At 47.7% G+C, this 22291-nt stretch overlaps 1 protein-coding gene across 2 annotated transcripts in view; it reads left to right on the top strand.

Moving 5' to 3' along the window:
* LOC143275275 (cyclin-C-like) overlaps positions 1 to 22291 on the top strand; it is an 85292-nt gene that overhangs the window by 56560 nt on the left and 6441 nt on the right. For both annotated transcript variants that reach the window (XM_076579254.1, XM_076579255.1), the window contains 3 exons: positions 307 to 374; positions 4350 to 4429; positions 21689 to 21807. In XM_076579254.1, the coding sequence (XP_076435369.1) occupies positions 307 to 374; positions 4350 to 4429; positions 21689 to 21807 (267 nt within the window). The remainder of the gene's footprint in view (positions 1 to 306; positions 375 to 4349; positions 4430 to 21688; positions 21808 to 22291) is intronic.

Genomic DNA, 22291 nt, shown 5'->3' with positions numbered 1-22291 from the left:
TCTGTGTCTGTTCACATGCCTGTGTTGTCTGTGTCTTTTCATTTTCATATACCTATGTTATCTGTCTGTCAGGTACCCGTGTTGTCTCTTTTTACATGACTATGTTCTTTGTCTCTGTGTCTGTTTACAAGCTTGTGCTTTTTGACTCTGTGTCTGTTAACGTTCTAGTGTTGTTCGTCTCCATGTCTGTTACACTTACAGTGCATTTGTTGTTCTTCTCTGTGTCTGTGAATGTGCCAGTTTGCCTATCCACTTGACTGGCCACATAGAAGATAGCTGTAGTGATCCTGTCTTGACTGTTTTCAGGAGAATTGTCAATGACAGCCTCCGAACAGACATTCCGTTACTGTACCCTCCCTACCTTATCGCTCTTGGTAAGTTCAGAACATTGTTGTGTTTGTCTGTGATGCTTAGCATTGATGTTTTGCAGAATTTAATAACAGCAGTTCCAGGTAAAATGTTTGTAGTGTTGATGCCACTGAGTATTGTATGTATCAGAGACCACCCCATGGTCAGGTTTTGAAAAGTTTCAGTACTGCCCAATGATATGGTCTTCATGTGTGTGTTTATTTTCTGTGATGGTGTTGGCTTTTTTTTTTAAACTTCTTTAAAAGTCAGTTCTTGCATTCACATTTAAACTTTTTCAAGTACAAAAACAAATCAAACAACCATAAAGAAGATCAATTGAAAAAAATAGAAGAGAATATGTAGAATATGTTTGAATACATTTTAGATTTAGTATACAGCATTTGTATTGGTTTTTTGTATTACTCTTATTGTCACAACCGATTTGGCTGTGTGGAAGTAGGGTTGATCTCCCCAGGGAGAGTGCGTCGCTGCACTGTTATCGCCTCCCATTTAAAAAGAAAAATTTTGCCTGCAGTTTTATTTGTTTTCCTATTGTGGTGGATTTTTCTACATAATTTTGCCAGACAACCCTTCTGTTGCCGTGGGTTTATTATCTCATCTGAATGACTAGTGTCCAGACCACCACTCAAGGTCTAGTGGATGGGAAGAAAATACTGGCGACTGCCAGTGTGATTTGGACCAGTGCACTCAGATTCTCTTGCTTTCTAGGCAGACGCTTTACCTCTAGGCCAACACTCCACTATATAAAACATGTAAAAGGGGTTAACAGATGCAAAGAATATGCCAAGTTCAGGAGTTAAAGTAATTTGTAGATTGGAGTCTGCAAAAGGACATACATAAATATAGTGTGTATTTGGTGTTAGAAATTATTTTAAGCTTAATTAAAACTGTACAAATATTAGGGCAGTATATAGAAGGAAATTTCTCATTGAGCATGAAGTTGGATGATGAGAAAGGTAAGTGATTTGAACTGATATAACTTTTTAGAGGAAAAAAAAGAAGAAAAAAGAAACCCTCAAAGTAGGCTGCCCAAAACAATGAATAAACAAAAAAATTAATGTGATTTTGAATTAAAAGAGGCCATGTAAAAGTCACATGCTCACATGCACATACACATGCGCACACATGCTTGCCCACTCTCAATCTCTCTCTCTCTCTCTCTCTCTGTCAGTCTCTGTCCCAAGGTATGGTCTTGATGACACAGAAAACCTTAATGAACTAAAATAACGGTCCGGCTGGCCTTGTAGTGACTCAAGCCAACAAAGTGTGACTTCCGGAAAAAACAGCCCAGGCATTCATTTCATTGGGGAACAGTAGTTGACTTGGCACTGGTCCTAACACAACCTGGTTCTTCAGATGGGACAGTTGTGCACAAATTTTTGTAGTTTAAGGAACGTGCTGCACGTGATTTGTCAATGAAGGGACAATTTGCATGAGCTGTTGGCATGAACTCAAATTGCAGCAATGGCACTGTTAATGTGGAGTGATGACCTAGAGGTAACGCGTCCGCTTAGGAAGCGAGAGAATTTGAGCGCGCTGGTCCGAATCACGGCTCAGCCGCCAATATTTTCTCCCCCTCCACTAGATCTCGAGTGGTGGTCTGGGCGCTAGTCATTCGGATGAGATGATATACTGAGGTCCCATGTGCAGCATGCACTTAGCGCACGTAAAAGAACCCATGGCAACAAAAGGGTTGCTTCTGGCAAAATTCTGAAGAAAAATCCACTGACTTCAATAGGAAAAGCAAATAAAACTACACGCAGGAAAAAATACAAAAAAATGGGTGGCGCTGTAATATAGCGACACACTCTCCCTGGGGAGAGCAGCCCGAATTTCACACAGAGAAATCTGTTGTGATAAAAAGATATACAAATACAAATAATGGACATGACACACTGTCGGACAGTGAACTTGGCAAAGACAGTGGCACTAACACAGATAACATTGATGATGATGAATCCTATGATAATGTTAGTAAAGATGTGTTGTTTTCCTTTATTCACTGGAATGTCAAAGGACTGTTTTCCAAATTAGAAAATCCATACTTAACAAACTTTTAATTTTCATATGATTTTGTATGTTTAGTTGAAACTTTTCATGAATATGTTCAATTTGATAAATTTCCTGGCTTTACTGTGTTCAGTCAACTGCTCTTAAGCTTTCAACACAAGGCAGACATTCTGGTGGTGTTATATGTTTGGGTGAGAAAGAACTTGCAGAATATGTAAAAAAAAAAAAAAAAAAAGACTTGGAACATCATAACATTCTTTTGTTCATTATTGACAAATCACTGTTTGGCCTTGATAAAGATATGTTGTATGTCTGCACCTATGTACAGTGAGAGGGTTCTCCATTCTAAACATATTTTGATATTGAAAATGGAATAATTGTCTTAGTGAATGCCTAATTACCTTTGGAGATGACTTTATTTTACTTTCTGGAGATTTAAATTGTAGAATAACCAATATTTCGCAGGACATCAAATCAAATCATGACAGACAGTTCAATATCAGCCAGTATCTTGGTATCTATTTTTCAACAAAATTAAGTTTTACAGCAGCCTGTAAAGATTTAGTTAGTCGAGGGAATAGTGTTCTGTTATGTGTTTTGCATATTTAGCATATGCTAAATAATAATTCATTAGAAATCTTATTAGAAAATTTTTCTGCAAAAATGCAACCTTTTATGCAACATGGCGCAGAACTATGGGGGCTAGATAAAGCTGCTGAACATTGTTAAAAAAATACATTTGTTTATCACTGAAGTGCTTTTTAGGGATAGATAAACGAACACGAAATCATTTTGTTTATGGCGAAACCAATAAATATCCAATTGTGATAATTCTGTTGTGCGATATATGAAAGATAGGTTAAAGCTTGTACATATGGAAGAAAATAGGCTACCTCTTAAAGCATGCTCAACCTTATTCCATCTCGATGCTGCAGACAAAAATTATTGGGTTACCAATGTAAGGGCATGTTTATTTAAATTTGGGTATGAGCATTGGCATGTCTGGCTCTGTCAAAGCGTATGAAATGTCGAATTTTTTATCCATGACTTTTGCCAAAGACTAATAGATTGTAATTGGCAGAACCACATTCAGACAAGTGAAAGTTTTCAAGCGTACTCTCTGTTCACTGGGACTTTGCATTTTGTCAGACCCTATCTATCTCTAAATCTAAATCGTGCTGTAATCCAAATTATATCAAAGTTTCGACTTGGTGTGTCAGATATTTGTGTTCATCACTATAGGTATGAAAGTAACCCGAAACTGATCAAAACTTAATATGTCCACTTTGTGGAAATTGCAAGCAAAGAAGATTAAGTGCATTTTGTCCTGGTATGTCCCATGAATCAGGGTTTAAGACAACAGTTTATCCCCCCAAAATATAGGCTACCTACTCTCTTTGGTTTTAGTATGTTAATGTCTTCAGCAAATCAAACGGTAGTAAAACATCTTTGTGTATTTTTGTATAGAGCATTTAGAATAAGAGAGACACTGTGCTCATAACAGACTGTATACCAATATTTTTGTGTGACAGTATAATTACATGTATGTTGTTATATACCCCTTCGTTTAGGGGCCTTGGCCTGTAACGAATAAACCATTCATACCTTCATTCATTCTCTCTCTGTCCTCACCCCCCCCTTTCTCATACACACACACACACACACACACACACACACACACACACACACACATGTAATGTCTAATATTAGAGTGGAAAGATGTAAAATTGAAGACCTCTACTACATCCTACACACACCAGCATACACACATACACATATCACACCACACTTCACCTCACCACACCACACCACACCAACCTCCACACACCCCCTTGCACACAAACACACACAACACTACACACCAGTATATGCACACCACACCACATCACATCACATTACACTTCAACCCCCCCCCAGCCCCTGCCCATCACACACACACAAATAAAGTGAGAGAGGATCACTGTTTTCAGCCTGTCTGCACATGGCGTGTGTCATCAAACAGAAGGACATCAAACAGTGGTGTGCCGAGCTGTCAGTAGATACTGATAAAGTGAGTTCGTTCACTGCATGTCTGAATGGTATTGGTTGTGTGTGTGCCTGTAGTGTAAACCTGTCTGTGTGTGTGTCCGTAGTGCAAACCTCTGTGTGTGTGTGTGTGCCTGTAGTGTGAACCTCTGTGTGTGTGCCTGTAGTGTGAACCTCTGTGTGTGTGCCTGTAGTGCGAACCTCTGTGTGTGTGTGTCTGTAGTGCGAACCTCTGTGTGTGTGTGTCTGTAGTGCAAACCTCCTGTGTGTGTGTGTGCCTGTAGTGTGAACCTCTGTGTGTGTGTGCCTGTAGTGTGAACCTCTGTGTGTGTGTGTCCGTAGTGCAAACCTCCTGTGTGTGTGTGTGCCTGTAGTGTGAACCTCTGTGTGTCCGTAGTGCAAACCTCCTGTGTGTGTGTGTGCCTGTAGTGTGAACCTCTGTGTGTGTGCCTGTAGTGCGAACCTCTCTCTGTGTGTGTCCGTAGTGCAAACCTCTGTGTGTGTGTGTGTGTGCCTGTAGTGTGAACCTCTGTGTGTGTGTGTGCCTGTAGTGTAAACCTCTGTGTGTGTCCATAGTGCAAACCTCTGTGTGTGTGTGTGTGCCTGTTGTGTGAACCTCTGTTTGTGTGCCTGTAGTGTAAACCTCTCTCTGTGTGTGTCCGTAGTGCAAACCTCTGTGTGTGTGTGTGTGCGCGCCTGTAGTGTGAACCTCTGTATGTGTGTGCCTGTAGTGTAAACCTCTGTGTGTGTGTGTCCGTAGTGCAAACCTCTGTGTGTGTGTGTGTGCCTGTAGTGTGAACCTCTGTGTGTGTGTGTGCCTGTTGTGCAAAGCTCTGTGTGTGCCTGTAGTGCAAACCGCTGTGTGTGTATGTGCCTGTAGTGTAAACCTCTCTCTGTGTGTCTGTAGTGCAAACCTCTGTGTGTGTGTTTGCCTGTAGTGCAAACCGCTGTGTGTGTATGTGCCTGTAGTGTAAACCTCTCTCTGTGTGTCTGTAGTGCAAACCTCTGTGTGTGTGTTTGCCTGTAGTGTAAACCTATCTCTGTGTGTGCCTGTAGTGCAAACTGCTGTGTGTGTGTGTGTGTGTGTGTGCCTGTGGTGTGAACCTCTGTGTGTGTTTGCCTGTAGTGTAAACCTCTCTCTGTGTGTGCCTGTAGTGCAAACCGCTGTGTGTGTGTGTGTGTGTTTGTGTGTGTGTGTGTGTGTGTGTGTAGTGTAAACTCTGTGTGTGTGTGTGTCTCCTCCCGAAACCTGGAGGGGGTCAAGCTGGTGTTCCCTTGACCCCCTCCCGCGGGGTCACTACCTTGTGGTCGGGAGGCTTAGTGGCCAGTGATCGAGCGAGCTATGTCGGCGGGGGCATCAGTGCTTCTGAGGGTTTACTGCTCTAGTCCCAGGTTTTAATTGACAGCCTACATAGCCATTGTAGCTGATCAGGCTGAATAAGTGGGTTTTTTTTAATTTTTAAAATTTTTTAAATTTATTTTTATACTGATGCCCCTGATAGGGCTTCCCATGCCGAACAGGTCATGAGTGAGGCCCAAACTAAAAATGACCCACTATCCCTTTCGCTATTCTCTATTCTTCTTTTTACCGCCTCTTTTCTGTTTTCTCTGCGGCCTACTTCAGGCCTGACGTGTCTGCCATGCAGCGCGACCTGTGATGGAGGGGAATGAGATCCTGGGGATTGAGAGAGCACGCTGCTCTCAACACATCCCTTTGGCTCGGACCTTTCCTAAGACAGGCGGCACACATTGGCCCGTGTGTGTCAATCGGCTACCCCTTCGTGGGGCTGGGTCAAGACTGGCAGTTTGGAGGCTAACGAGGTTAAACCCCCGTAGTGCTCATTTCTCTGTCCCCGGGAGCTGGGCATGATCGGGGGGAACGTGTTGGAGCTAAATTGTTAGTCGTATATCCCTCCCGAAACCTGGAAGGGGTCAAGTTGGTGTTCCCTTGACCCTGGCTCCTAAGTTGGACCCCATGGTGGGTGGGTAAGGGAGGGATTAATTTACAAATATAAATACCATGGCTTCCAACCAAATACACCCCCCTAAACTTGGGAAAATGAGGAGACCAGGAACTGATGATTCAGAGGTCAGTGAGACCTCTGGATATTGGCCGTCGTGGCTTGTGGTGGAGGGCACTGATGACAAGCCCTTGTCAGCTCTCAGCCCCTTCGCCATCCAGAAGGGCTTCCAGTGTCTAGCAGGCTCACTGAAATCTGTCAAGAGGCTGAGGAGCGGAGCATTTCTGGTAGAGACAGCGTCAAAAAGGCAGACACCGCTTCTGCTTAAAGTGACCACTTTTGTGGATAGGGCGGTGAAGGTTTCCCCTCACAAAGGACTGAACTGTTCAAAGGGGGTCATCAGATGCCCGGAGTTGAGAGGAGTATCTGAAGCAGAGATTAAGAGCGAGCTGTCCTCTCAGGGAGTGACAGATGTTTACAGGGTGACAGTAAGGAAGAGGTCGGACAGAGTCCCGACCAACACATTTTTCCTCACCTTCTGCTGCCCGAATGTCCCCAAGGACATACGAGTCAGATATCTGCAGGTGAACGTAAGTCTGTACGTGCCGTCCCCTCTACAGTGTTTCAAGTGCCAGAAATTCGGACACGTGCAGAACCGCTGCAAGGAGGGTGTGTGGCACCTGCTCAAAGGCGGCGCACCAGGGCGAATGCATCAGTCCAGCCCGTTGTATGAACTGCGGAGGCGGCCACCCGTCCTCATCTAAAGACTGCCCCACCTGGAAAAAAGAAAAAGAAATCCAGAAGGTGAAGACGGAGAAGAAAATTTCTTTCTTTGAGGCCCGTAAACAAGTGGAGGCTGCATTGCCTAAGGCGTCTTATGCTTCTGTCGTCAGAACCAGGAAGGTGGATGTTGCGATCCAGACGACGTCCACAGGGACGCGGACAGACGACTTACCCACATTGGTAGAACCGTTGGCCTTGGGTGGAGGCGCTGTGTCCACCCCTTCCCATCCTGTACGGCAGTCCTCAGGGGCTGCTGGGCGGGAGCGGAAAGCCTCGGGCGGAGGTACGGTGTCCGCCTCCCGTCCCCCCCCACCCCCTGGCCCTCCTCATCCCGCCTCTCGTCTGCCTGCCCCTCGGGCTGGTGGGAGTGCCCAGAAACCCCCCATACCTCCAAAACTCAAGGAGGGGAGGGTGGCGGGGTCGGGAAGAGCCGAGGTGGTGGATATTCCGGCTTGGTCGGACTTGGACAAAATTTTAAGCTCTAAAAATAGATATGCGGTCTTGGCCGACCTTGAGCCACCGCAAACAGAGGAGCAGGGGGTAGCGATGGATTAGGCTGCTGCTTTATGTTTTTTTAAACCTTTCTTATGGCAGTGATCCATTGGAACAGCCATGGGTTTTACACCAATTTCCAGGAACTCCAGCTGCTTTGTCGTGCCTTGAAACCTTCAGTGCTGGTGCTGCAGGAGACTCTGCAAAGAGATGGCAAGGTTTTATCTCTCTCTGGTTTTAACTCCATTTTTAAACCCGCTCAACCGAAACAAGAGGGATTGATGGGAGGTGTCGCTCTTTTTATACGCAAGTCCCTTTTGTACAGTACAGTTCCTTTAAGCACCCCTTTACAGGCGGTGGCAGTCAGAGTCACACTTAAGAAAACCATCACTGTCTGCTCTCTGTACCTTCCTCCTTCCGTCCGTGTTCTGAGACCTTGTCGACCTGCTCCCACGACCTTCTCTACTGTTGGGCGACTTCAATGGCCACTCCCTGCTCTGGGGAAGTGAGATGACATCAGCCCGAGGTCTTCTTTTGGAAAACCTTCTTTCTGATATGGACCTGTGCTGTCTTAACGACAAGTCACCCACTTATTTTCATCTGTCCTCTGGAAAGCTCTCGTGTTTAGATCTGTCAGTGTACGATCCATCATTGGTCCTGGACTACGAGTGGAGAGTGCACGACGATCTGCACAGGAGTGACTACTTTCCTGTCGTCCGGCGCCCCACAGATGGGGAAGGTGACTCTGCCTGACTGCCTAAACTATGACAAAGCTGACTGGGGAATTTTTACCACAAAGTTAAGAGCGGAGCTGCAGGAAGAAACAGTCTTACAAAGCAAGGATTCTGCTGACACTCTGACACAGATCAGTTTAGAATGCGCCAAAGCAGCGGTCCCATAGTCTACCTCCAAGCCTCAGATGCCAAGAATGCCCTGGTTCAACGCGGAATGTCGGGAGGCCCTTAAGTCTCAGAAGAGAGCGCAACGATGCGTCTTTCGGAGACCGATAGTGTTCGAACCCATCAACAGCTGAGGGCGAAAGCCAGGTATGTTTTTAAAAAGAGCCAGAGAAAATCATGGAGAGATTTTTGTTCTTCCTTAACCTCCAACACACCCAAGAAGAAAGTGTGGAGGGTTTTGAAAAAAATTAAGGGCAAAAACGTCTGCCCAACTTTTCACCATCTTAACCCCTAGGCTGCCTGCATGACGAGATAACTCGTCATGGCAAGCATATATGCTTCGCTGCCTGCATGACGAGATAACTCGTCATCGAAATATTCTGACTTTTCCCTGGTTTGCATTCACTTCCTTGGCAAAAATAGTGGTAGCTTTAGCCTGGGGAATCTCTCTAGATTCTATTCATAGCTAGAAACCCCATCTACGTCATGAAGCAGTCCTTTATTTGAACGTTTTGGTTGGGTCACTGTCCAAGTGTTTGCCTGACTTCTCTCCTCGCTCGCTCAACAAAATGTCGGACTGACGCCGTGCTCTAGACATGCGATCGTGACGAACTAAATCAACCATGATTTCTTTCTTTAGCTGATGCTCAGAAAGAATTGAAGCGTAAATTCGAAGGAGAAGATAGAGATGAACATTTATAGGACGATCTGATAGAAAATAAAGGGAGTAATCAAGAGAGTGGCCAAGATGCGACTGTCAGTGAGTGATGCCGGCTGTACAGATGTTAGCAGACGACAGATGACCGAATTAGCAGCAGAGCGATATTCTTGGCACGCAGCCAACGCGGTCTGATGAGAACTGAATCAAGTGACCGTGTGAGAGGGGTGAGGAGGAGGGGGGTGGAGACTGAGGGGGTGTGGCCTGACATCCATCTTATCAGTTGGAGAAGTCACAATGTATTGTGTATCTATCTCTTAAAAAATATATATATATTGTGGTTGTTCTAGTATGATTTTGTGTTTGCAGATATCCGTTTGTCCAGAAAATATGATGTTTTTGTGCAAATTACCCCTGACTAATGTTTGTAATGAACAAGTTGAAAATGTGACAAAAAACAAAACACTGATTTCAAAACAACAGCATGTCACTAAAACTATATAAAATGGGAAAATAGCATGTGTTTTGTATTCTTTATTCATTTACCTTTCAGAAAATATATACTTTTATGGGTCTTTCTCCAATAACAAAGAGCACAGAATTTTTGGAAAATTTATACCCGTTTTTTGTGGAAAACCCCTGGCAAATAGATTTCACTTAAATCTTATTTTCCTGGCAGCGAAAGGGTTAAACTCTCAGACGCTCTGGTCACAGAGAAGAAAGCAGTTGCCAGTTTGCTTGCCTCCACAATCGAACTGAATTCTAGATCTGCCAACAAATCTGCTTGGTTTCTCAAAACTAAAAACCTGAAAGAAAAAACACCCTGCAACTTCTCTTCCGACAACACAGAGAGCTACAACCTTCCTTTCACTATGAATGAACTAAAATCTGCCCTTCAGACCTGCACGGATTCCTCTCCAGGAATGGACAAGGTCCATTATAAACTCTTAAACCATCTTCCCGAAACCTGTCTGGACACCCTGCTCAAAATTTACAACCACATCTGGATCACAGGCTTTTTTCCACCCTCCTGGCGGAAAGCCGTCATAATCCCGGTGCCAAAACTGGGAAAAGACCCCTTGAACCCCTCCAACTACCGCCCAATAGCACTGACCAGCTGCATCTGCAAACTGATGGAGAAGATGGTCAATGGTAGACTGATGTGGAAACTAGAGACCGACAGCCTTCTGGCGAAAGAACAGTGTGGTTTCCGCAAGCATCGCTCTACCGTTGACCATCTTGTTCATCTGGAAACCACTGTAAGAAATGCCTTTGTAAACAAACAGCATGTGGTGGCCATATTTTTTGACTTGGAGAAAGCTTACGATACCACCTGGAAATTTGGAATCCTCTCGGACCTGCACAAGCTCGGCTTCCGAGGACACCTGCCCCAGTTATCCACAACTTCTTGCAAGACAGACAATTCCAGGTGAGGGTCAGCGCCACCCTGTCTGACATTCACGAGCAGGAGCTGGGTGTTCTGCAAGGGAGCATTCTGTCACCGGCTCTCTTCAGCATCAAAATAAACGACATCGTCCAGTCGGTTCAGAAGGGATCGGACAGCTCGCTGTTTGTGGACAATTTCGCCTTGTATGCAACTGGCAGCACGTATGCCAGCATCCAGCAATGGCTTCAGCTCTACGTCGACAAAATCCAGTGTTGGGCAGAGGAGAATGGTTTCACCTTTTCGTCCTCCAAAACTGAGTGTATTCATTTTCACAACTTTCGCCAGTTCTATCCAGACCCTGAAATCCGTCTGGGAAAATCCACCATCCTGGCGGTCATGGAAGCCAAATTTTTAGGGGTCGTTTTTGATCAGAAGCTGAACTTCCTCAGCCATATCAAACAGCTGAAAATATCTTGGCAAAAAGCCCTGAACATCATCCGAGTTGTGGCTCACACGGACTGGGGTGCTGATAGGAGAACTCTCTTGCACCTCTACAGAGCCCTGGTCCGGTCCAAACTGGACTACGGAAGTGTAGTATACGGCTCGGCCAGACTGTCTTACCTGAAACTGCTGGACCCTATACACCACCAAGGGCTCCGTCTCAGCTTAGGTGCATTCCGCACCACCCCTGTGCACAGCCTGTATGCAGAGGCGGGGGAACCGCCTCTCTCCAACCGCAGACTGAAGCTGACCCTAAACTATTACTTGAAATTGTTTTCTGAACCTACAGACCCTGCTTACGACGCTGTATTCAACAACCCCTTCAACAAGAAATTTAAAGACAACCCAAACTGCATCCCTCCTCTTGGACTCTGCATTCAGCCGCACATAGAAAATGCTGATCTGGATGTCGGTGATATCTCAGACTTCTCCAAGTTCCCCGACAGCCCTCAGTGGACCTTTAGAACACCGGAGGTCCGATTCGATCTGGCCTCATATCGTAAAAACTCCACCAGTTCTCTGGCCTACAGAACTTAGTTTTCAGAACTCTGCCACAAATTTCCCACTTTTCAAAGAATCTTCACTGATGGTTCCAAGTCAGAAGATGGAGTCTCTGCATCTGCATTCTGTCCCGCCTTTCCTGACCGGCCCTCAACGGAACACATCCTGTCTGACAGCTCAGTGTACACTGCGGAACTGACCGCACTGGTTCTGGCGGTAAAAATGGTTCTCTCTTCGAAACAAGAGATTCATGATCTTTTCCGAGGCGATCGCCTGCAGGAATATCACTCATCCCAAACTGCTGGAATTTTATAAAGCTTTTACTCTCGCAACGAAGAAAGGATACGAGGTTGTGTTGGCCTGGGTTCCTGGACATGTTGGCATTCGTGGTAAAGAAAGGGCAGACCTGCTGGCCAAGAACGCTGTAAAGAAAGAATTATCCAGATCCTTTGTACAGACATAAAGCAGAAGGTGAACACTTATGTTGAGGATCTTTGGCAAGAGGAGTGGAACACCCTGGCAAGAGGAGTGGAACACCCAGACGGACAACAAGCTCTTCCAGATCCGTCCAGACCTAAAAGAGACCCTCCCTTCAGGGGTGAAGAACAGAAAGGAGGAGTCTGTGCTGTGCAGACTGCATACGGGGTACACCTTTTTTTACTCATTGTTACTTCTGAAAGGTAAATGAATAAAGAATACAAAACACATGATTTTTTCCATTTTTTATATTTTCAGTGACATGCTGTTGTTTTGAAATCAGTGTTTTGTTTTTTGTCACATTTTCAACTTGTTCATTACAGACATGAGTGGTAGTTTGCACTAAAATATCATATTTTCTGGACAAATGGATATCTGCACACACAAAATCATACTAGAACAACCACAATAATTTTTTTTTTTTAAAGCAACAGATACACAATGCATTGTGACTTCTCTAAGTGATAATATGGATGTGGGGCAACACCCTCTCAGTCTCCACCCTCTCCTCTACATCCCTCTCACACGGTCACTTTATCCAGTTCTCATCAGACCACGTTGGCTGAGTGCCAAGAAAATCGCTCACACTGTGTCCTGCTGATAATTCGGTCACTTTTTGTCGGCTGCTACAGTTGTACAGCCGGTGTCACTCACTGATAGTCGTATCTTGGCCACTCTCTTGATTGCTCCCTTTATTTTCTATCAAATCGTCCTAAATGTTCATTACTGTCTTCTCTTTCAAATTTACACTCCAGTTCTTTCTGAGCATCAGCTAAAGAAAGCAATCTTGGTTGATTTAGTTCACCATGATCGCATGTCTTGAGCACGTCGTCAGTCCAACATTTGTTGAGCGAGCGAGGAAAGGAGTCAGGCAAACACTGTGGCAGTAACCCGACCAAGACGTTCAAATAAAGGACTGCCTCATGATGTAGATGGTGTTTCTAGCTATGAATAGAATCTAGAAAGATTCCCCAAGCTAAAGCTACCAGTATTTTTGTCATCGAACTGAATGCAAAGCAGGGAAAAGTCTGAATATTTTGATGACGAGTTATCTCATCATTGTGGCAGGGAAGCGTACATGCTTGCGCTGACGAGTTATCTCATCATATAGGTAGCCTAGGGGCTAACGTGCGTATTTGATCTGCTGCGTGTGTATACACACGAAAGGGGTTCATGCACTAGCAGGTCTGCACATATGTTGACCTGGGAGATCAGGAAAATCTCCACCTTTTACCTACCAGGCGCCGTCACCAAGATTCAACCCGGGACCCTCAGATTGAAAGTCCAATGCTTTAACCATTTGGCTGTTGCGCCCGTGAACAGAATTGAAAGCTCAGACAGCAGCAGGGTGCTTGCAGCAACCTGATCTAGGAGTTGGTTTTGATGGAGACCTCTTCAAGACATATTTCTAACAAGAAAGCAGTTTTCAAGGTAATGGACCTGGTAGAGGGGTGTTTCATCAAACACTGCCTCAACTGAGGAGGGATGTGCCCAAATATTGGCAAATTAAAGATTGTTAAAATTTGCCTGCAAAGTCAAAAGTTTGGCTCCCTCGTGCAAAAGAAGTTTAAAATGATAATGATAATAATTAGTATTTATGTAGTACTAAATCTTGTGCAGAGACAAATCAAAGCTCTCACACCAGTCATTCACTTGCATGCATAAATCTAAATTTGAGAAACTGAAGACAAAGAAGAGGCAGGAGAAGGGGGCTATATCGGGAAAAGGTGGGTTTTAAGGCCAGACTTGAAAGAGCTGAGAGTGGAGACCTGACGAAGCGAAAGAGGAAGTTCATTCCAAAAGCAAGGACTATAGACAGAGAAAGAACAGCGGCTGACAGTGGAGTGTTCGAATCTGGGTATGCATAAATAGAGTGGATCCGAAGCCAATCGTAGAGAGTGAGATGGGGTGTAGAGGTGAAGGCAGCCACAGACGTAGGAAGGGACAGATTTGTGAATACATTTACAACACAGAGTGCTGATCTTGTACTTTATTATGTATGAGACAGGGAGCCAATGAAGATGTTGCAAAAGAGGAGTGATGTGCTCAAATCATTTCTTTCTGAGGACAAGTCGGGAAGCAGAGTTTTGTATGTGCTGAAGGGACTGAATGGATGAAGCAGGCAAACCAGACAATAGAGAGTTTCAGTAGTCAAGGCATGAGAGAAACAACAAGTGTAGATGTTGCTTCGGTTGACAATTTTTTTCTGAATGGAACTGATGCAACGCAATTGACAATAGCAGGATTGATATGTCTGACTGAAAAATTTTTGCGTAGACAATGTGTTGTCAAGGACAACGCCATGGTTCCTAAGTTGGAAAGAGGGATGGATGTACTGCAAAGTTTGATTGTGTCAGTTGTGACCAAAGAGAGTTATTGTTTGGTGTCATATACTGTACCATGTCAAACTGATGCAAACTAGGCCTATGGTTTGCTCTGTTTGGCCAAATTTTGCGCGGCTAACAGTGAAAAGACGCCCCTCTTAGTCTGGCCCGCTCTTAGCCAATCAAACGCCTCTAACAGCTTTAAGCGCTGAATCATTCCCTTTGGCCAAGGCTCTCCACGCCATCTTGTCAGGTTTTCGCTGTGTCTCGTCTAACGCTTTTTTTGGCTATTAAGCGTTTTCATTTGGCCTTATTTTGTTGTATGCGGCTTGCTTGTATATTGTTCTTACATTCTGTGTACTCGTTTCGACTCGGCCCCCTTGATTCCTTCGTATTTTTCTACCTCTGAGTCGATCCTGTCTTTCCTTTCTCTGTTGGGGATCGAATTGTTCGCTGGGTGCTTACGCACGGTACCATGCCTCGTATGCCATCCTACGAAGGCAGGAATCATGATGCTGGGAGAGATACTCGGCAAGAGACTCTCCCAGGCCCGGAGCTCATGATTTCTCCCGATAGGGACCGCGGCGATGCGTCTGCAGACGCAGATCGCGGAGGGGACGCTCGTCCCGATAAAACGGTCATGAAGGGGACCGGGGGGAAAGGGATACGAGCGTCGCCTCCCGAGGTGTCCCAGCGCGAGGCAGGTGGAGGGGGGAGTAGCACGTCCTCTCTTGGTGGTGGGAACTCGTGGCTGGGTACGGACTCCCAAGGGGAGGCCGCCCCCCGCCGTTACCCGGGTCCCCACACGGAGACGGCCCTCAGGGGCCCCAGTGCTGTTCCCCCTCCTCCCTTCTCGGTCGACCCCCCTCCCCCACCTCCTTCTGGGGGAGAAAAACATTTGGTTCCGGGGGGGGGGGACCTCCACTTTGCCCACCCCGGGCCAAGCCACCCCAGTCTCCCCACGGGAGGGGATTCGGGGCGCGTGGCAACCTGCTCTGCAGGTCTTCCCGCTATCCGGCCGGTCTCCCCTGCTGGGGGAGTCCCGCGCGTGTCAGGCGGTTCCGGGCAGTCAGACCGCCGGCCTTTCGGCCTGTCTGACACCCAAGTCAGACCTGACCTCCCTCCGACTTGGCCAGGTTTTTCCCTTCAGCGAGGTCAAGGCGCCAGTGACCCTTGGGGCTGGGGTCACGGGATGGCTGGTGCCCACGGGTGGTATCCCCCATTCTACCCGTACTGGGGTGCACCTATGGTGCATGCTGGGTTCCCGGGAGGACCAGGGACTAACCCCTGGTCCGCTCCCTACCGAACCCAACCCAGCACAGACCACAGAGTGACACACACAGCCCCGACAAGAGGGATTGACTCCTCGTCGGGCAGGTCGAGCTCCTCGACCAGTATTAACACTACAGCCTCGAATCGGTCCTCTGTCAGCACACAGGTGACCTCCACGGTCACTACGGCTTCCTTTTCAGGACCGACGGCAGCTGAGGGGCCCCGCTCAGCCCGTGGGAGCCTGCCATTCCCACCTACCCAGCCCTCGGTCCTAAAAGGAGATGAGTGGGTGTTTGTCCCCTCACAGCACTCGTGGGTCCCTCTGGCGTCCAGGGACGCGCTCTCTGAGAAGGTGTGGCACCCACCATCCCAAGCATGGTTGGACCTACGGTCCACACACTCCCCACCCTCTTCAGGTGTCAAGGACATAACAGAGGAGACCAGGGTCCCTGCTCGGGATCGCCCCAGCTCAACCCGCTGGGCTGACCACAGCCCACAGGACGCCCCCGTGGGTACATCCACTTGGGATGGCACCCAGCAGGGGATGGACTGTGAACAAGAGGGACAGCCCCTGTCTTCGGATGAGGACGAACAAGCGGATGAGCACTCTTCGCCCCCATCCCAGTGCGACAGATGGAGCCCACGCCTCCTTAGGGACCAGCCTGAACCAAACTCGGACTTTGCCAAGCTCGAACTGACCCTCCCCAATAGGGTCACGCATGCTGAATCAGTCCCTCAGGCAACTTTGTCACCCTTAACCCTCCTATGGTCAGGTGACTCTAACTCCAGAACCACAAGGCGACTCAGAGTGCCAGAAATGGCTCAGGAGTGGCTTAATAAGCCAGCCCGCACCGTCAGGGGTGCTGCTTCCATCCCTCCTCCAGGCAGGGAGTCCCTCTCTGCCCCGGGCGCTTTTGCCCCAGGCAAGTTCCTTAAAGATCCCTCCAAGGGAGGAGTGTGGTCCTGGTACACACAGGACCACCCTGCCTACAGGGAAGCAGAGCCCTCCGCGCAGGACAGGATGTTGGTCTCACAGCGCACCACCTTTCCCACCTCAGCTACTCTTCCCTTTAAGACATTTGCAGAGTGGGACAAACTGGCCCGCCGCTGCCTCCTCGAGGTTTCCACGGCTTATACCTTCTTTGACGCGTTCCTCCACAGAGCCAATGAGCTGTGGGAACGACGTCCAGTTCAGCAGGACACGGAGTCTCCTTCCTCTGGCCTGCCTGGCCTCTTCTCAGACCCCTTCTCAGACCCGAGGTTAAATACTTTTGGCAATCGAGTAGCATCTGGTCTCACGGCAGCTGCAGACGCAGCTACCAGCCTTCACTTCAATACTGTGCTAGCGCGGCGGGATGCTGTTCTCTGCCTCTCTAACATTCCAGTAGAGGAGAGGGCTGCCCTCCCAGCACAGCAGCACTCCCTCTTCGGCCAGTATGCGCCGCATTTTGTCAGCCACAGGGCAGAGACAAACCGGGAGGTGGCCTCATATTTAGCCCACTCCTCCCAGGGGCACCAGGGTTCTATGCCATTGAAGAGACCCGCCACCAGGGCTCCTCCATATACCTCGCCTCCTAAGTCAAAGCGGCGTGCTCAGAATCAGCGGCAGAGGAACAAACCACCGCATGGCCGTCCAAGCCGTCCGGCCATGCCCAAGGCCAGAAGGCAGCACCCCCAATGACTGGGCCCCGATTCAGCACCGCCAGTCGTTCAGCCCCTCCAAGTAGGAAACTTGTCCCGGCACGCTCATCAGTGGCGTGCTCTGGGACTCAACGACTGGATTGTTTCGGTGCTAGAGTCGGGGTACATGCTCCCTTGGGTGGGGGACCGCCCCCCTCTAAGATCCACTCCTCCTCCTCATGTGCCCAGCTTGATGGAGCAGGAGAGCGTCTTAGAGAAAGAGATATCGCACCTACTCATAGGGGCGATATCTCAACTCTCGGACCCGGGCCCCGGTTTTTACGGCCGGTTGTTCATGATTCCAAAGGTCTCCGGAGGGTGGAGACCAGTCCTGGACTTGTCCCCCCTCAACAGATTCCTCCCCAAGATGAAATTCAAGATGGACACACAGGCACAGATTCGGGAGACCATGCAACGGGGCGATTGGGCGACGTCCATCGATCTGAAAGATGCTTATTTCCATATCCTCATCCACCCGGCATCCCGCCGGTACCTGAGGTTCGTGTGGAGGGACAGAGTGTTCCAGTTCTCTGTCCTCCCATTTGGTCTGTCCCTTGCCCCTTTCCTGTTTACCAAGGTGGTGCGGGAATTGGTGTCAATCGTCCGGTCGGAGTCCATTCGGCTCTGTGTGTACCTGGCAACTGGCTTATTCTGGCCCAGTCACAGGCTCTGTGCCAGAGTCATACAGCCAGACTTCTAGACCTGTGCTCCCAACTGGGCTTCATCACGAACCAGGAGAAATGCGATCTGTCCCCGAGCCAGTCCTTCGACTTCTTAGGGATGAGATTCGACACGCGGTCTATGATAGTCTCTCCGACGCCAGATCGGTGGGACCGTCTGGCAGGCCTCCTCAGCCACTTGCGCCATTCCTCCCAAGCAACAGCGCGGACACTTTCTTCCCTCCTGGGCATGATGGAGTCCATGGCACCTCTCATTCCTCTGGGCAGGGTTCTCAAGCGCCCTCTTCAGAGGGCACTCAGGCTACGGTGGTCCCAGAGCACTCAGCCATGGGATACCCAGTTATGTCTGGGCGAGTGGTTCCTCGAGGTGACATCAGAGTGGTTAACCACCCCTCTTCTGACACAGGGGGTGCCCATAGCCCCACCTACTCTTCAGGTGGCACTATTCACAGACGCCTCCTCCATGGGCTGGGGAGCCCACATGGACTCACTCCATGCAGCAGGGACTTGGTCCCCGGAGGAGCGCCTATGCCACATCAATGTTCTGGAACTGGAGGCAGTTCGCAGGGCTCTCCAGCACTTCATGGCAGAGGCCAACGGCAAGACCATTCGCTTGTTCACGGACAATACAACAGTCGCATGTTACGTGAACAAAGGCGGGGGAGCGCACTCGGCAGACCTCTCTCTGCGGACCGAGGCTCTCCTCCGTTGGTGCCACAGCAAGGGCATTGCACTTTCAGCGAGACACATAGCAGGGAAAGACAACATTTTGGCAGATGCTCTCAGCAGGTCCAAGAGTGTCATACACACAGAGTGGACCCTGGACAAGGACACCCTGCAAGAAGTGTGGGAACACTGGTTCCGGCCGATGGTGGACCTGTTTGCGACAAGGTTCAGCAAGAGACTTCCCACTTACGTCTCTCCGGTCGCCGACCCAGAAGCATGGGCAATGCTCTCTCTCTAGACTGGAGCAGTCTGATTGCCTACGCGTTTCCTCCCTTTCCAATCCTGTCCAAGGTGATACGGAAAGCCAGGTTGGAACGCCCGCAGATGATCCTCATTGCGCCGAAATGGCCAGCCCAACCCTGGTTTCCGGTCCTTCAGTCCCTGACACATGTTCCACCACTGGAACTGGAAACCAAACCTCATCTGCTGAGGCAGCCTCGTTCGGGCATTCCTCACTCCAATCCTCAAATGCTCCACCTGTACGCGTGGCTGCTGTGCGGGCGGAACTGTCAGCATCACCATTGAAGTCTTCCACCCCTCGGTCAGCCTCTGTGTCGGCCGCGCTGACCAAGGGGGGTGCCTCCTCCGACCTCCTCTCCATAGTCTCCAAAGCCAGGAGGGAGGGAACAGAGACCTTGTATGACTTTCGCTGGAAGAAATGGCTGAGTTGGTGTACAGCTCAGAACATTCCCCCTACTAACCCTACGAGCATGCAGCTGGCCAACTTTCTGGCTTACTGCTCCTCGGTTCTCAACCTGTCTGCTAGTTCTGTGAGAGGGTACAGGTCTGCCATTTGTACCACTATCAAACAGCTAGGTGGTCCCGCTTTTGAAGCTGATTTCCTGCTCAGAGAGGTGGCTAGGGGCGCCTCTCTGAAGAAAGCTAGGAATCCCAGAAGAGTGCCCCTCTGGGACTTGTTCCTGGTGCTGGATTTCATTCGAAAACAGCCCTTTGAGCCATTGGGGACTATTCCTTTTGACCTGCTCACTCTCAAGACCACTTTCCTTCTGTTGCTGGCCACGGGCCGTCGTAGAAGTGAGATTCATGGTCTTAGTGGAATGCCACAAGATCTGGCCTTCCACAGAGATGGTTCCATCACTCTTCGTTTCCTTCCAGAGTTTCTGGCTAAGAACCAAGATCCCGAGGTCCCTTCCCCCTCTCTGAGGGTCAGACCTTTGTCTGATATTCTTGCCCAAGATGATGAAGATAGGCATCTCTGCCCCGTTCGGTGCCTCAAATACTATTGGAATAGGTCTCGCCATAGGCGTTCTTCTCAGAGGCGCCTTCTCATCTCCCTCAATGAGAATTACAAGAAAGATATCGCTGCAGGCACCATTTCCCGCTGGGTGTCCCAAGTCATTCGTAGAGCCTACTCTCATGCACACAAGGATATCAGTTGTCTTAATCCCAGAACACACGAAGTGCGGGCCATAGCTACTTCGGCTGCTTTCCAGCACTCGGTACCACTGCAGCATGTCTTGGAGGCAGCCTTCTGGCGGTCTGAGAATCCCTTCATCAACTTCTACCTCCGGGATTTCCATATGACCAGGGCTGACGGTTCCAAGGGGATTTCCTTTGTCGCGGCTAACACTGCCGTCTCAGTTTCAAGGGCTCCCCATACGAACCAGTAGGCGTTGCCCTCCTCCATTTGCTTTAAATTCTGCATCAGTTTGACATGGTACAGTATATGACACCAAAAGGAGGAGTTTGTATTATACTCCATGTTTGGTGTTTACATATACTTACCATGTCAAACTCGAATGCCCGCCCGTCCGTCCCTGCGTCTCCACCGTGGTTCTCATGGGGCATTTTCGTTCATGGCCACGGAATGATTCAGCGCTTATAGCTGTTAGAGGCGTTTGATTGGCTAAGAGCGGGCCAGACTAAGAGGGGCGTCTTTTCACTGTTAGCCGCGCAAAATTTGGCCAAACAGAGCAAACCATAGGCCTAGTTTGCATCAGTTTGACATGGTAAGTATATGTAAACACCAAACATGGAGTATAATACAAACTCCTCCTTTTAGATCCTTTGATTGCTTCGGTCTTGAAGTTCATGTGCACTTTTGAGCTATGATTATATACAGTGACAAAAATGTTGATGCAGATTATTTCCTTTTGGTGTGAATTTCGCATGCAGAAGGGAGGGGGTGGGGTGTACTGTTAGGGTCTATGGAATTTCACTCTAAACCTCATTGAGCAAGGTCCTGCTTGTTTGTTTTCTGTTTGCCTTTATTTCCAATAGTAAAAACAGCAACAACAAAAACTTTAAACATCCCTGGTAGTCACATCTTTAGATCAAGGGTAGAGATAAGTTGTTGTTTTATTTTGTTTGTATAGTGGCTCAGTTTTCTCTATGTGTGTGTGTGTGTTTGTACTCCTACAGAAGAGCAGACATGCACGCGGAGGGTCCCAGTATCAGTGTCCAATGGGTTGTAGAAGCACAAATAGCAAGCAAGCATGCGTTCCAAACCATACCACCATTGCCTTAACTGCTGGGCGGAAATGGTCACATCTGGTCCTACAGTTGAGTGATTATTGTCTAAGAAGGGGGCTTAGTAGGTGATGTCCTGCACATGCCAAAGTGACTCAGCTGCAGTGCAGGGTCTCCACTGTTGTGTGGTCTCTGAAGATTTGTCACTGACATTCCCTGTGGACTACAAATGCTGAGACTGCAACAGACAAACCGGGGTGTGGCTATGTATGGGGGACTCCGGATGAGCAGCATGAGAACAATTCCTCTGAAACTATGCAGAGGAGGGGGCAGCAAAAGACACACACACAAAAAAATAAAAATAAAACCCCGAAGGACTAAAACAAGAAAAAAGAAAAGAACAGTGGTCATTTGGAAAAGTGGAGTGAAAAAGGCAGCACTTATGGACATAGTAGAAGAGATGTGTACTATAATATATTGACCACTAAACATTGACGGCATGTTGTTGGGCAGATTCTGGATATAGCAAGGACAATCATAGCTCTCTACGATATGTGGAAGACCTACGATGAGAAGACGGAGATTGCTGCCATCTTGGCGAAGATGCCAAAACCCAAGCTCAGTCCTTCCAGGTATGCTTGTCTGCAAAAATTGGTGAAAAGTTATGATTTATGTATTTGGAGTGTTTGTGTGTTTTTAGTGTGTGTGCATACTATAATTAGATATGTTAAAGCGGACACACAGAAATGCACATATTTAACACACACACCCATCCTGCGCCCCCCCAAAAAGGAAGACAAAGGAAAAAAAAAACATAATGGAAGTGGAAATGCAAACTTAATTCTGCTTATCTGTTTGTTTTTCCCCTTCATCTTATTTTTCACCACATTCTTCTCAGTTTATATAGATATATTCATAGATAATATATTTTTAGATATTCATAGATGTATTGTACAGTTACATTTATACCTACACACGCACACACACACACACACACACACACACATATATATATTCATAGATAATATATTTTTTAGATATTCATAAATGTATAGTTACATATATACCTACACACACACACACACACACACACACACACACAAAAGTCTAAAAAAA

This window comes from Babylonia areolata, chromosome 30 (genome assembly GCF_041734735.1).
Source record: "Babylonia areolata isolate BAREFJ2019XMU chromosome 30, ASM4173473v1, whole genome shotgun sequence".
Taxonomy (NCBI): Eukaryota; Metazoa; Mollusca; class Gastropoda; order Neogastropoda; family Buccinidae; genus Babylonia; species Babylonia areolata.
This window is presented reverse-complemented; position numbering and strand designations above follow the sequence as displayed.